Source organism: Erythrolamprus reginae, chromosome 3 (assembly GCF_031021105.1).
Source record: "Erythrolamprus reginae isolate rEryReg1 chromosome 3, rEryReg1.hap1, whole genome shotgun sequence".
In the NCBI taxonomy this organism is placed as follows: domain Eukaryota; kingdom Metazoa; phylum Chordata; class Lepidosauria; order Squamata; family Dipsadidae; genus Erythrolamprus; species Erythrolamprus reginae.
In genome coordinates this window covers 9,818,137-9,833,774 of record NC_091952.1, presented here as the reverse complement: position 1 = coordinate 9,833,774, position 15,638 = coordinate 9,818,137, and the positions used below count along the sequence as shown (strand labels likewise).

The following is a 15,638-nucleotide window of genomic DNA, read 5'->3' as shown; positions in this document are numbered from 1 at the left end:
CTCCATAAACTGTACACAAAGGCTTGTGAATGTGCCCAACAGTTTCTTTCTCCGCAGTGAGAAATTCAATGATGACACGCTGCTTGTAACCTATGTCACTTACAGACACCATTTCGAAACAATGCTGCAGCTACGCTATCTCCGTGGCTTGCATTGGCTGCCGATCAGTTTCCGGTCACAATTCAAAGTTTTGGTCATGACTTTTAAAGCCCTACATGGCTTTGGACCAGACTACCTCCAGAACCGCCTGCTACCGCACGAATCCCAGCGACCGATAAGGTCCCACAGAGTTGGCCTTCTCCGGGTCCTGTCGACTAAACAATGTTGTTTGGCGGGCCCCAGGGGAAGAGCCTTCTCTGTGGCGGCCCCGGCCCTCTGGAACCAACTCCCCCCGGAGATTAGAATTGCCCCCACCCTCCCTGTCTTTCGTAAACTACTTAAGACTCATTTATACCGCCAGGCATGGGGGAGTTGAGACATTCCTTCCCCCTAGGCCATTACAAGTTATGCATGGTATGTCTGTGTCTATGTTTGGTTTTATAATAAGGGGTTTTAGTTGTTTTATTATTGGATTGTCATATGCTGTTTTTATCATTGTTGTTAGCCGCCCCGAGTCTACGGAGAGGGGCGGCATACAAATCCAATAAATAAAATAATAAAATAATAAATCTGTCTGAAGAAACACAAAATTTACACACACACACACTCCTGACAAATCAAATAATATATATCTAAAGTTTTGCATTCGTACCATTACTGTAGGCTGAGGAAAAAAATGTGGTGCATTACTTTCTGGGTGACCCTTGTACCTCAAGGTGGTGAATATATCCTAAAACAAGTTTCTCCTCTTTTCGCCACAACAACAACCCAGTGAGGTGGGTTGGGTTGAAAGAGGGACTGGCCAAAAGTCACCCAGCTGGGCTTTCGTGACTACTTAGGAAGTTGAAACACCCTTGGAAGTTCCAATGGAGACTTAAAGTAAAGATGTTCCATTAAAAAGCCTGATGCCTTAATCGCCAAATTTTGTATAACTCAGAGAGGCAGAGCTAATGTTCCTGTCTCCTATTTTCCCCGCAACAATCCTGTGAAGTTTGATTGGGTTAAGAATAATTCGTACAAAGTCACCTGGTTGGCTTTCATGCCTAAAAGAGGCTAAGGACTCACATTATTTTATCAATGTGTTGTTCTTCTCTTTTTATTTAACTGAGACATTAACTACCCATTATGAAAGAGGCTTAATGCAAAAGTATATACAGTGGTACCTCTACATAAGAATGCCTCTACTTAAGAACTTTTCTAGATAAGAACCAGGTGCTCAAGATTTTTTTTGCCTCTACTTAAGAACCATTTTCTACTTAAGAACCCGAGCCTGGAAAAATTTCCCAGGAAATTTGAGAGCGGCATGAAGGCCTGGCCAGTTTCCTGCCATTCCCCCTTTAATCCCGGCCATCTTGGGCTTTTCTGGGCTGCCAGAGGAGCCTTTCGGTGGCACTTAAGGAGGCTTTGGCAGTCCAGAGCGAACAAAGCATTTTCCTTTCTCTGGGTGCTTGGAGAGGGAATAAACCTTTGCCACCGCCCAGAGAAAAAAAATGCTCCCTTCGCTCTGGGCAGCAACTGTCCTTCTCCTCTTCCTCTTCCTCCTCCTCCTCCTCCCACCCAAATTCTGAGTTTTTATTTCTTTCCTAATGAGTTTGCACGCATTATTTGTTTTTACATTGATTCCAATGGGAACAATTGCTTCTACTTAAGAACGTTTCTACTTAAGGACCTGGTCACGGAACGAATTAAGTTCTTAAGTAGAGGTACCACTGTATTTGTATTTGTCCCCATATTCCTCACGTTCAAATTTCTTTTTCGTGATCTGTACATGTAGACACATGTATATGGTGTTATTTTTTGTTTAATGAAGATTTATATTTTTTTTAAAAGGCCAAAAGCTGTAGCAGTGAAGGTAGTAATTGATCCCTGCCATAGTTTTAATTCTGAATGGGGGGGGGGGGGGGGGGTCTGGCATCTTCAAAAATCTGGCAATGATTTTGTGTGTGTGTGTGTGTGTGTTTGTTTGTTTCTCTTGACCAACATGATCTTTTGTCATGGATGCTTTCAGACCAACAAGATTATGTGCGTTGTTTCTACTGTGATGGAGCACTGAGGAACTGGGAACAAGGAGATGATCCCTGGATAGAGCACGCCAGGTGGTTTCCAAGGTGATACATTATGATGTACCTGTCATATTTTTTGGAGTATAAAACACACTGAAGTATAAGACGCAGCTTAGTTTTTGTAGAGGGAAATAGGGGGGGGGGGGATCTACCTACCAGGTATCCATCTGGCTAGCATCCTTAGTCTGTTCAGCTTCAGCACATTATTTTATATATTAAAGAGCTGAAAAAAGCCTTTTTCAAAGCGAGTAGAAATGAAAAGAAGCCTGCAAATACTTAGGGCAGGAAAAACTGCTTCAGAAGGAGTAGGAATAAAAAAAATTGCTGCAAGCCAGGAAGATCATTAGCACCGCACTTAGGGCTGAAAAAACCTTTTTTCAGAGGGAATAGGAATGAAAGCAAGCCTACAAACATAGAAACATAGAAGATTGATGTCAGAAAAAGACCTCATGGTCCATCTAGTCCAGTGTTTCCCAACCTTGGCAACTTTAAGATATTAGGACTTCAACTCCCAGAATTCCTCAGCCAGCGAACGCTGTCTGGGGAATTCTGGGAGTTGAAGTCCAGATATCTTCAAATTGCCAAGGTTGGGAAACACTGATCTAGTCTGCCCTTATACTATTTCCTGTATTTTATCTTAGGATGGATCTATGTTTATCCCAGGCATGTTTTAAATTCAGTGACTGTGGATTTACCAACCACGTCTGCTGGAAGTTTGTTCCAAGCATCTACTACTCTTTCAGTGAAATAATATTTTCTCATGTTGCTTTTGATCTTTCCCCCAACTAACTTCAAAGATTTGAAGCAAAGACTTAGGGATGGGGAAAAAAAAAACTTATTCAGAGGGAGTAGGAAGCTGGAAAGATTGTTAGCACCTAGTTAGGGCTGGGGGGGGGGGGGGAAGCTTCGAAAAAGCTACATTTGGAATATAAGATGCACCCAAATTTTCAGGGTGGAAAAAAGTGTGTCTTATACTCCGAAAAATATGGTATGTTTTTTCCATCCTCCATATCTTGTAGGAACTGGCGTGGACAGACGTTTCCAAACCTGAGGTTTAAATTATCACTTGGATGTAACTGATAATAGGGATAAAAAACATTATCTCCTTGGATTGAAGGATTGTGTCAGCCATGGCCCTTCTGCCCCATTCAGTTAGAACTGAAGAAGCTTCTTAAATGAGAAGCAAAACATTTTTAAGAGAAAAAAAACACCAAAGTCCAATTACCTTTTGGGAAAGCACCTTTGGGACAACCCTGACCTGGACGGCATAGACCAGTGATAGCAAACCTATGACACAGGTGGCACATGGAGCCATATCTGCTGGCAAGCGAGCTGTTGCCCTAGCTCAGCTCCAATATGCATGTGTGCTGGCTAGCTGATTTTTGGCTCACACAGAGGCTCTGGGAGGGTGTTTTTGGCTTCCAGAGAGCCTCCAGGGGGATGAGGGGGCGTTTTTACCTTCCCCTGGCTCCATGGAAGCCTTTGGAGGGCGAAACACGTCTACTGGGCCCACCAGAAGTTGGGAAACAGGCCATTTCCAGCCTCCAGAGGGCCTCCACGGGGTAGGGGAAGCTGTTTTTGCCGTCCCCAGGCATTGAATTATGGGTGTGGGCATGTGTGCATGCGCAATAGCATGTGTGCATGTGCGATAGCATGCGTGCATGTGCGATAGCATGCGTGCATGTGCGATAGCATGCGTGCATGCTCTTTCGGCGCCAGAGGGAAAAAAAGGTTCGCCATCACTGGCCTAGACAGATCCAATGGAAGACAACTTTTTAATATCCTTCTGTTGCAATTTGATACCTAGTAACAAGCAATATTTACAACAAACCTTGTTTCAGTCTTCCTCCTTACCCATCTTACCCCAATTTCCACAGATGTTCATTTCTGCTCCAGTCCAGAGGGAGAGATTTCATAAACCACATTCAACAATCGAACGTAATGTTGGTGAGTACGCATGCCTCTGCTGTATGATTCTAGCTTAAGCAGTACCCGATAGAGACCTCACCTACAAAAAGATATTGACAAAATTGAACGGGTCCAAAGACGGGCTACAAGAATGGTGGAAGGTCTTAAGCATAAAACGTATCAGGAAAGACTGAATGAACTCAATCTGTATAGTCTGGAGGACAGAAGAAAAAGGGGGGACATGATCGAAACATTTAAATATGTTAAAGGGTTAAACAAGGTCCAGGAGGGAAGTGTTTTTAAAAGGAAAGTGAACACAAGAACAAGGGGACACAATCTGAGGCTAGTTGGGGGAAAGATCAAAAGCAACATGAGAAAATATTATTTTACTGAAAGAGTAGTAGATCCTTGGAACAAACTTCCAGCAGACGTGGTAGATAAATCCACAGTAACTGAATTTAAACATGCCTGGGATAAACACATATCCATCCTAAGATAAAATACAGAAAATAGTATAAGGGCAGACTAGATGGACCAGGAGGTCTTTTTCTGCTGTCAGACTTCTATGTTTCTATGTTTCTATGCTGTTAAAATGTCTGCATATGTCTAACAGGGGCTCTTTTATCTTATTGTGGGTAAAGTGGCTGTCTTGGCATGTTGTATATCAAACCCTTGTTTGGGCTGATGGCGGGGGGGTTCCTTCCTTTCGGAGATATATTCAAACTGGGTTTTGAGTTTGGCACCAGGGCTGGGGTGGCAGTTTGTCCTCTAGGACAGTGTTTCCCAACCTTGGCAACTTGAAGATATTTGGACTTCAACTCCCAGAATTCCCCAGCCAGCGAATGCTGGCTGGGGAATTCTGGGAGTTGAAGTCCAGATCTCTTCAAGTTGCCAAGGTTGGGAAACACTGCACTAGGAAGTTTTGGAAACTTTACAGTGCAGCTAACTGGGTGTAGGGTTAAACTTGCATTCCAGGGAACAAGTCGGTGAGTGGCTGCTGTTATGTCCTCTTTTCTGCACTGCTTGAATCCATCAGTTATCTGACAGTGGAATTCCCTAAGACTGATAGTACTGGGTACAGTGGTACCTCTACTTACAAACTTAATTCGTTCCGAGACCAGGTTCGTAAGTAGAAAAGTTCGTAAGAAGAAACAATTTTCCCCATAGGAATCATAGAAACATAGAAACATAGACGTCTGACGGCAGAAAAAGACCTCATGGTCCATCTAGTCTGCCCTTATACTATTTTCTGTATTTTATCTTAGGATGGATCTATGTTTATCCCAAGCATGTTTAAATTCAGTTACTGTGGATTTATCTACCACGTCTGCTGGAAGTTTGTTCCAAGGATCTACTACTCTTTCAGTAAAATAATATTTTCTCATGTTGCTTTTGATCTTTCCCTCAATTAACTTCAGATTGTGTCCCCTTGTTCTTGTGTTCACTTTCCTATTAAAAACACTTCCCTCCTGGACCTTATTTAACCCTTTAACATATTTAAATGTTTCGATCATGTCCCCCCTTTTCCTTCTGTCCTCCAGACTATACAGATTGAGTTCATTCAGTCTTTCCTGATACGTTTTATGCTTAAGACCTTCCACCATTCTTGTAGCCCGTCTTTGGACCCGTTCAATTTTGTCAATATCTTTTTGTAGGTGAGGTCTCCAGAACTGAACACAGTATTCCAAATGTGGTCTCACCAGCACTCTATATAGCGGGATCATAATCTCCCTCTTCCTGCTTGTTATACCTCTAGCTATGCAGCCAAGCATCCTACTTGCTTTCCCTACTGCCTGACTGCCCATTTTGAGACTGTCAGAAATATATGTAAAAGCAAATAATGCATGCAAATCCATCCCCAAAAGTCACCCCTTTTGCCTTGCGCCACTCGGAATTCCCACCTCTGGACTTCGTTGCCAGCCGAAGTGCCTGTTATTTTGCTGCTGGGATTTCCCCGAGCCTCCCCTCGCTGGGAATCCCCATCTCCCAACTTCCATTGCCACCCAAAGCACCCATTCTTGCACTGCTGGGATTCTCCTGAGCCTCCCCTTGCTGGGGTTCCCTTCATTTTTGCCGGCACCGCTTTGAATCCCAGCGAGGGGAATCCCTGCAGCAAAAGAACAGGGGCTTCGGTTGGCATCGGAAGTCTGGAGGTGGGGATTTCCAGAGAGGGGAGGCTCAGGAAAATCCCAGCAGCGCAAGGACAGGCGCTCTGGCTGGCAAGAGAAGTCTGGAGGCAGGGCATCCCAGCAGCGGTGGCTCGGGTTCTTAAGGTGAAAATGGTTCATAAGTAGAGGTAAAAAAAAATCTTAAACACCGGGTTCGTATCTCGAAAAGTTCATCAGTAGAGGCGTTCGTAAGTAGAGGTACCACTGTGCTACAGTGGTTCTCAGCCTGGGGGTCGGGACCCCTTTGTGGGTCAAATGACCATTTCTCAGGGGTTGCCTAAGACAATTTTCCCATGGTGTTAGACAGTGAAAGGCTGCACTTACCTTTGTACGCCAGGACGCCTCTGGGTGGGCAGTGGGCATGAGTGGGTGGTGGTCGCGTTTGCACGGGTGGGGGTCGGGCGCATGATTTGCTTCTTGGGCAGGAAGCAAAACCTCGCACGAGGGTATGTGCAACCATAAGATTTTGCAGAGGCAAAAAAATGCCAAAAACCATCGAAATTTTAGTCGTGCGCATCCTCGTGCGAGATTTCACTTCCTGCACATATGCAGGAAGTAAATCTCACCCCGGCCGCTGGTCAACTGGAGGTACCCGCACAGCTCCATTTCCACTACTCGGACAGCATCCCACCCCCCGTCTGGGCAGCTGCCCTTCACTGCTGTTAGGAACTAAAGCTTCTACTCTGGCGCCTTGGAACATATTTCTACAATCCGACCAATCAGGTGTTTACAGCAGGAGGGTCCCTCCCCCAGTTTAATGCTCTGTTGGGAGAATTGGCACTAGACTTATGGTTGGGGGTCACCACAACATGAGGAACTGTATTAAGGGGTCATGGCATTAGAAAGGTTAAGAACCACTGATGTACTGGATTCATGTCTCATATGATTCAGGGGTTCATGACTTTATGACTTTATGACAGCCATAGACACAATCTGGTCCAATGCTAGGCCTGCTTTATTTATTTATTTTATTTTTTACTCTAAGCAGCTGCAACATTCAGTTCAGTTCTGGAGACCTCACCTACAAAAAAGTATTGACAAAATTGAACGGGTCCAAAGACGGGCTACAAGAATGGTGGAAGGTCTTAAGCATTAAAACATATCAGGAAAGACTTCATGAACTCAATCTGTATAGTCTGGGGGACAGAAGGGGAAAGGGGGGATATGATTGAAACATTTAAATATGTTAAAGGGTTAAATAAGGTTCAGGAGGGAAGTGTTTTTAATAGGAAAGTGAACACAAGAACAAGGGGACACAATCTGAAGTTAGTTGGGGAAAAGATCAGAAGCAACGTGAGAAAATATTATTTGACTGAAAGAGTAGTAGATGCTTGGAACAAACTTCCAGCAGACGTGGTTGGTAAATCCACAGGAACTGAATTTAAACATGCCTGGGATAAACATAGATCCATTGTAAGATAAAATACAGGAAATAGTATAAGGGCAGACTAGATGGACCATGAGGTCTTTTTCTGCAGTCAATTTTCTATGTTTCTAACATGAAGGTGAAAGATATTAGGAACATTAGGAATATTTGTCATGTTCAGATCTCTTCTTAATTGTTATTTGGGTTGCCGAGGCTGCCCTCCCACTTAGGGCATTTCAGACTGGTTGACTAACATTCTGGGCGGGTTCCAGCCTCCCCCCCCACCTTTTTTTTCCATCCTGTGGATGTGGACAGTTTGTTCAAGGCCTTTGTCCCCTGTCTGGCAGGGGGAGGCATGATAAAGATCTCAGACTGGACTGCTCCTATATGACCTTCGGGATTCCCTGGTTGTTGCTTTTTTTTAATGTGTTTCAGGAGATTAAAAAAACACTCTGAGCTCCATTTGAGAAAAATGCGTACTGATCTGATTATATTATTAGAATTAGATATTAGAATTCTTTATTGACCAAGTGTGATTTTTGTCTTTGGTGCATATGCCCTCAGTGTACATAAAAGAAAAGATACATTTGTCAAGAATCATGAGGTTCAATACTTAATGATTGTCATAAGGGTCAAATAAGCAATGAGGAAACAATTAATATTAATAGAAATCTTAAGGATACAAGCATCAACTTAACAGTCATATAGTCATAAGTGGGAGGAGATGGGTGATAGGAATGATGAGAAAAAACTAGTAGCAATAATAGTGCCAACTTAGTAAATAGTTTGACAGCGTTGAGGGAATTATTTGTTTAGCAGAGTGATGGCGTTCGGGGAAAAACTGTTCTTGTGTCTAGTTGTCTTGGTGTGCAGTGCTCTGTAGTGACGTTTTGAGGGTAGGAGTTGAAACAGTTTATGTCCAGGATGCGAGGGGTCAGTAAATATTTTCATAGCCCACAGTATACAGGTCCTCAATGGAAGGCAGGTTGGCAGCAATTGGTTTTTTTCTGCCATTATTATTATTATTATTATTATTATTATTATTATTATTATTATTATTTTATTAAATTTGTATGCCGCCCCTCTCTGTAGACTCAGGGCGGCTCACAACAATAGTGGCAATATAATACAAATCTAATAATTTAAACTAAAAAACCATAGTTTAAAAACATGCACACAACACACCATACATAAACAATATAGGCCTGGGGAAGTTAGTTCAGTTTCCCCATGCCTGACGGCAGAGGTGGGTTTTAAGGAGTTTACGAAAGGCAAGGAGAGTGGGGGCAATTCTAATCTCAGGGGGGAGCTGGTTCCAGAGGGTCGGGGACCCCACAGAGAAGGCTCTTCCCCTGGGACCCGCCAGACTATCCTCTGAAGTCTGTGTCAGTCTTGTTAGGTTGCAGAACCAAATCAGGCAGTTATAGAGATGCAGATGACAGACTCAATAAGGCCATACATAGCAGCAATTAGAACAGCAAAATTCCATCCACAGATAATTGTTTAGCAGCTCTGTTGAAAGTGACTTATTCTTTATTTCAGGGACAGAAGGGTCACAAGACTATTGACAGGACTATTGTGACAAATGTTCTAGACATTTGACAAACACTCAGATTCACGCTGAGTTAACTTGTGACTGATCAGGCCCAAAGGGACAGCCGTGTCACTTAGGAAATGATTGACTCTTTGTCAACAGAGTCTGTCAATCCAGGCACTTGTGTTTTAGATCTCTGTCTATCTCTTTGTTGACGGACGCCCATGAAATGTGTGGTTGGATCTGGGCTGCGATGAATTAATTCTTAAGAGAGGAGACAATTGTGCCTGTCTTGTAGGAAGAAGTGGTGAGACCTGCCCTCAGAAAACTTTTGCTGAGTGCAATAGTTCTGGAGAATATTTATTTATTTATTTATTTATTTATTTATTTATTTAGTTAGTTAGTTAGTTAGTTAGTTAGTTAGTTAGTTATTATCATTATCATTATCATTATCATTATCATTATCATTATCATTATTATTATTAATTAGATTTGTATGCCGCTCCTCTCCGCAGACTCGGGGCGGATCACAACAGTGATAAAATCTACAATAACAAATCTAATACAGTGATACCTTGTCTTACAAACTTAATTGGTTCCAGGAGGAGGTTCTTAAGGTGAAAAGTTTGTAAGACGAAAATGTTTTCCATAGGAATCAATGGAAAAGCGAATAATGCGTGCAAGCCCAAAATTCACCCCTTTTGCCAGCCGAAGCGCCCGTTTTTGCGCTGCTGGAATTCCCCTTAGGCTCCCCTCAATGGGAAACCCCACCTCCAGACTTCCGTTGCCAGCAAAGTGCTCATTTTTGCGATGCTGGGATTCCCCTGCTGGGATTCCCCTGCAGCATCACAAAAACATGGAAGTCCGGAGGTGGTTTTTCCCATGGAGGGGAGCCTCAGGGAAATCCCAGCAGCGCAAAAACGGGTGCTTCGCTGGCAACGGAAGTCCGGAGGCGGGGCATCCCAGCGGCGGTGGTGGGTTTGTAAGGTGAAAATAGTTTGTAAGAAGAGGCAAAAAAATCTTAAACCCCGGGTTTGTATCTCGAAAAGTTTGTATGACGAGGTATCACTGTATTAGAAGTCTAAAATAATAATTTGACATTAAAAACCTAAACCCCCCATTATTTAAAAAGGCATACAAACAAACATACCATACCTAAAACTACATGGGCAAGGGGGAGATGTCTCAGTTCCCCCATGCCTGATGGCAGAGGTGGGTTTTAAGAAGTTTACGAAAGGCAAGGAGGGTGGGGGCAATTCTAACCTCTGGGGGGAGCTGGTTCCAGAGGGTCGGGGCCACCAAAGAGAAGGCTCTTCCCTTGGGTCCCGCCAGCCAACATTGTTTAGTCAACGGGACCCAGAGAAGGCCAACTCTGTGGGACCTAACTGGCTGTTGGGATTCGTGCGGCAGAAGGTGGTCTCACAGAAATTTATTTATTCATTTATTCGACTTCTCGGCCGCCCAATCTCGAAGGACTCAGGGCAGCTTACAAAATAATATAATACAAATACAAAAAGATACAAAGCAATAAGAAGAAGTCATATATAATATCTAAAACTAAAAACACCATAATAAAAACCATTTTATTTTATTTATTTATTGGTTTTTTAATGCCACCCTTCTCCTTAGACTCAAGGCAGCTTACAACATGTTAGCAAGAGCACTTTTTAACAGAGCCAGCCTATTGCCCCCACACTCCGGGGCCTCATTTTATCCACCTCGGAAGGATGGAAGGCTGAGTCAACCTTGAGCCGGTGATGAGATTTGAACCGCTGACCTACAGATCTACAGTCAGCTTCAGTGGCCTGCAGTACAGCACTTTACCTACTGTGTCACCCCGTCTCATGGTTACATGATCAAAATTTGGAGGCTCGGCAATTGGCTCATATTTTTGATGGTCACGGTGCCCCGGGGTCAGGTGATTGCCTTTTGTGACCTGACAAGCAAAATCAGTAGGAAAACCAACATTTTCTTAACAGTTGTACTTCTAAGTGATCCCGTCAACCAAACAATGTTGTTTGGTGGGGCCTAGGGGAAGAGCCTTCTCTGTGGGGGCCCCAGCCCTCTGGAATCAGCTTTCCCCAGAGATTCATACTGCCCCCGCTCTCCTCACCTTCTGCAAGAGTCTTAAGACTCACCTATATCACCAAGCCTAGGGCAATTAGACCTTGCCCCTCTGACCAATAAATGTGATACACGGTGTGATTGGATTGTCTGACTATGTATTATATAGGGTTTTTGTTGTACTTTTTAAATATATTAGATTTGTCCTGTATGCTGTGTTTTTATATTTATAGGGAAAGTTTTTATACTTATAGGGAAAGCAAGTAGAATGCTTGGCTGCATAGCTAGATGTATAACAAGCAGGAAGAGGGAGATTGTGATCCTAATGTATAGAGCGCTGGTGAGACCACATTTGGAATACTGTGTTCAGTTCTGGAGACCTCACCTACAAAAATATATTGATAAAATTGAACGGGTTCAAAGACGGGCTACAAGAATGGTGGAAGGTCTTAAGCATAAAACTTATCAGGAAAGACTGAATGAACTCAATCTGTATAGTTTGGAGGACAGAAGCGAAAGTGGGCACATATCAAAACATTTAAATACAGTATGTTAAAGGGTTAAATAAAGTTGAGGAGGGAAGGGTTTTTAATAGGAAAGTAAACACAAGAACAAGGGGACACAATCTGAGGTTAGTTGGTGGAAAGATTAGAAGTAACGTGAGAAAATATTATTTTACTGAAAAAGTAGTAGATGCTTGGAACAAACTTCCAGCAGACGTTGGTAAATCCACAGTTATTGAATCTAAACATGTCTAGGGTAAACATAGATCCATCCTAAGATAAAATACAGGAAATAGTATAAGGGCAGACTAGATGGACCAGGAGGTCTTTCCTGCCATCAATCTTCTATGTTTCTATGTTATTCTGTGAGCCGCCCCGGGTTTTCGGAAAAGGGTGGCATACAAATCTAATAAATTGAATTGAATTGAATTTTAGCTTAACAAGAAAGTGTGGGAAGAACGCCTATAAAATCGAGCAAAACTCACTTCACAACTGTCTGTCTTAGTAGTGGAAATGTTGGGCTCACTAGTCGTGATCCTAGGTTAAGGACTCCCTGTATGTCTGTACTCCTGTTTTATACTTTTGCTGTTACAATTACCTTTGTTTTGTTTTTAATATTTGCTTTTCATCTCCATGCCATTCAGAACCTCTAAGTTCCGTGGCTGTGTATACCTTAGTATACACAGCGACCGATAAGGTCGCACAGAGTTGGCCTTCTCCGGGTCCCGTCGACTAAAAATGTCATTTGGCGGGCCCCAGGGGAAGAGCCTTCTCTGTGGCGGCCTCGGCCCTCTGGAATCAACTCCCCCCGGAGATTAATATTGCCCCCACCCTCCCTGTCTTTCGTAAACTACTCAAGACTCACTTATACCGCCAGGCATGGGGGAGTTGAGACACCTTTCCCCCAGGCTCTTTTATACTTTGTTTTACATTTGGTATGAATGTGTTGTTTGGTTTTTTAAATAATGATAGGGTTTTATATGTTTTTTAATATTAGATTTGTTCTACTATAATATTGTTTTTATTATTGTTGTGAGCCGCCCCGAGTCTTTGGAGAGGGGCGGCATACAAATCTAATAAATTATTATTATTATTATTATTAATTATTAGTAATTAGTACCGTCGTCTTCTTGGTGACACCTGTCTTGTCTTGGTTTTCAGGAAGAAAGCTTCAATTGGTCCGAAGACTATTCCGAAAGCTCTCGTGGTAGGTGCTCATATAGAAAAGAGGTTTAAGTCTTGCTTAATTTTGCTAACATTATTGTTAGGGCTAGGGTTAGAGTCCACCAGGTTCTGACAGGTTCTGGAGAACCGATAGTTCAGAGAACTGGCAAATACGACCTCAGGCTGGCCCCAGGGATGGGATGGGAATGGGGATTTTGCAATACCCTTCCCCTGCCATGCCGACCAAGCATAATAATAATAATAATAATAATAATAATTATTATTATTATTATTATTATTATTATTATTATTATTATTATTATTTCAATACAATATAGTTTTTAACTATTAGATTTGTATACATATTGTTTTTGTATTGTATTCTGTGAGCTGCCCCGTGTTTTCGGAGAAGGGCGGCATACAAGTCTAATAAATAACAATAACAATAACAATAATTATTATGTCAATACAACACAGCAAATAAGATCACTATGCTGGATTTCGGATTTCATCACCAGTCAGGCGCTTCCCAAGCACCTAGGACTGCGTGATGTAGCGGCGAATTATGTGTGCCGATCCCAGTAAAGTGGCCTTTTGCAATTGACAGATGGATATTTTGTCAATTCCGATGGTTTTCAAATGTCCACTGAGATCCGTTGGCACTGCGCCCAGCGTGCCAAGAACCACTGGGACCACTTTCACTGGCTTATGCCAGAGTCGTTGCAGTTCGATTTTTAGATCTTCATATTTCACTAGTTTCTCTAGCTGCTTCTCCTCAATTCTCCTCAATTCAACTCATCATCATTATTATTGTTGTTGTTGTTATTATTATTATTATTATTATTATTATTATTATTATTATTATTAATTAGATTTGTATGCCACCCTTCTCCGAAGACTCGGGGCAGCTCACAAGACACAATATAAACAATACAACAACAAATCTAATTAATGTAAAAATTACAAACTCAAATCTCAATATATTAAAATCAGTCAGCCAAAATTGGATTTCAACATTGGTTAAAGTTAGGGTTAAAGCAGTGATGGTGAACCGAAAGAGCATAGGTGTGCACTGTCGCACATGTGTGAGTGCCCACACCCATAATTCAATGCGTGGGGAGGGCGAAAATAGTTTTCCCTGCCCCCCGGAGGCCCTTTGCAGGCCAGAAACTCCTATTTCCCAACTTCTTATGGGCCCAGTAGGCTCGTGTTTCACCCTCTCCAGACTCCAAATACTTCCCTGGAGCCGGGGGTGGGTAAAAATGCCCTCCTCCCCTGGAGGCTCTCTGGAAGCCAAAAATGCCTTCCCAGAGCCTCTGTGTGAGCCAAAAATCAGCTGGCCGGCACACACGCGCACATTGGAGCTGAGCTAGAGCAACAGCTTCCCCGTGCCATAGGTTTACCATCATTGGGTTAAAGCAGTGGTCCCCAAACTATGGCCCGCGGGCCACATGCGGCCCACTGAGGCCATTTATCCGGCCCGCCAGTGAGTGACAAGAGCACAGGGAAAAGAGAGAGAGAAAGAAAGAAAATGGAAAGAGAGGGAGGGAAGGAGAAGTGGAGAGGAATGAAGGAGGGAAGGAAGGAAGGAAAGAAGGAGAAATGGATGGGACAAGGAAGAGAGGAAGGAAGGAAGGAAGGAAGAATGAAATGGAGGGACAGAGGAAGGAAGGACTGGGGTTTTTTTTTGGGGGGGGTATTTTTTATTTTTTTTCCTCTCAACATACATTCAAACAACACAGTATACCATCTAATTTTCCATGAATAAAATGTGGTATTTTGTTAGTAACTAATATCAATCATCAAAAAAGTTGCAAAAGGTTTTTTCCCTAATTTTGTCATCCAGTTACATTCATTTTCTTTTAATTAAATTCCCTCCTTAATGTTCCTTCAAAAAGTGCAACACCAATTATATTTCTAACTTATTAACCATTATGCCAAAGTGATTCCTTCTTTCTTTATACATTTTTCATAAGCCAAGAAAACCTTGTATAGCCAATCAGATGTCAACAAAAGAAAATTAAAAACAAAACATAAACATATATGAATTTCAGATCTTCTTCTCCCTCTAAATAGTACGTTCCCATTTTGTTTTTTACTTTAAAACAAGGTATGTGCAGTGTGCATAGGGATTTGTTCATAGTTTTTTTTATAGTCCAGCCCTTCAACAGTCCGAGGTACAGTGAACTGGCCCCCTGTGTAAAAGGTTTGGGGAGCCCTGGGTTAAAGCATTAAAGATTGCTTATTGAGATAAAGATCAGGGCAATTGTGGGACAGCTTAGTAAAATGAGATGCTGAAGTTTGGAGAAATCAGTTTTAAAGCCATCATTTGGAGTATCTCTTCATTTTTGTCCCTTTCTTTAAGCCACATGCATGTACAATCTTGCTCCTTAGGGCCGCATTAAGTACACGTCAGTGTAATTGTGTTTTCTGTGATTCCCATGGAGATCGTTGCCCCACAATTTTTGAACGCTGAATCACCTCTGGTTTAAACGTAGTTGTTGACCTGACCCCTTGTCCTTTTTTTTAACAAAAAATAAATAAAAATCCTGGCTGCAATCATGTGAGGTGATTGTAACACTTGACATGCTGTTGAAAGCCTCTCCAAAGATGAGCAACGAGTGATTTCCAGAGCATGTTTGTTACGTAAAAAGTAGAAGTAGAATGACAGCATGGGGTCTCTCTAACAACAGTATATACTTCCATTATCCATCAGACTGGTTCCAAAAAAAACCTTGCATGGACAAAGAGGTGTAATTCTCCTCTTAA

The 15,638-nt window shown here is 42.4% G+C and overlaps 1 protein-coding gene across 2 annotated transcripts in view; it reads left to right on the top strand.

Moving 5' to 3' along the window:
* Positions 1–15,638, top strand: part of BIRC7 (baculoviral IAP repeat containing 7) — a 34,420-nt gene that overhangs the window by 5,850 nt on the left and 12,932 nt on the right. Inside the window, exons 3-5 of one of the 2 annotated variants that reach the window (XM_070744452.1) lie at positions 2,108–2,207; positions 4,004–4,109; positions 12,867–12,912. In XM_070744452.1, coding sequence (XP_070600553.1) covers positions 2,108–2,207; positions 4,004–4,109; positions 12,867–12,912 — 252 coding nt within the window. The remainder of the gene's footprint in view (positions 1–2,107; positions 2,208–4,003; positions 4,110–12,866; positions 12,913–15,638) is intronic. The other variant, XM_070744453.1, reaches the window with a different exon arrangement.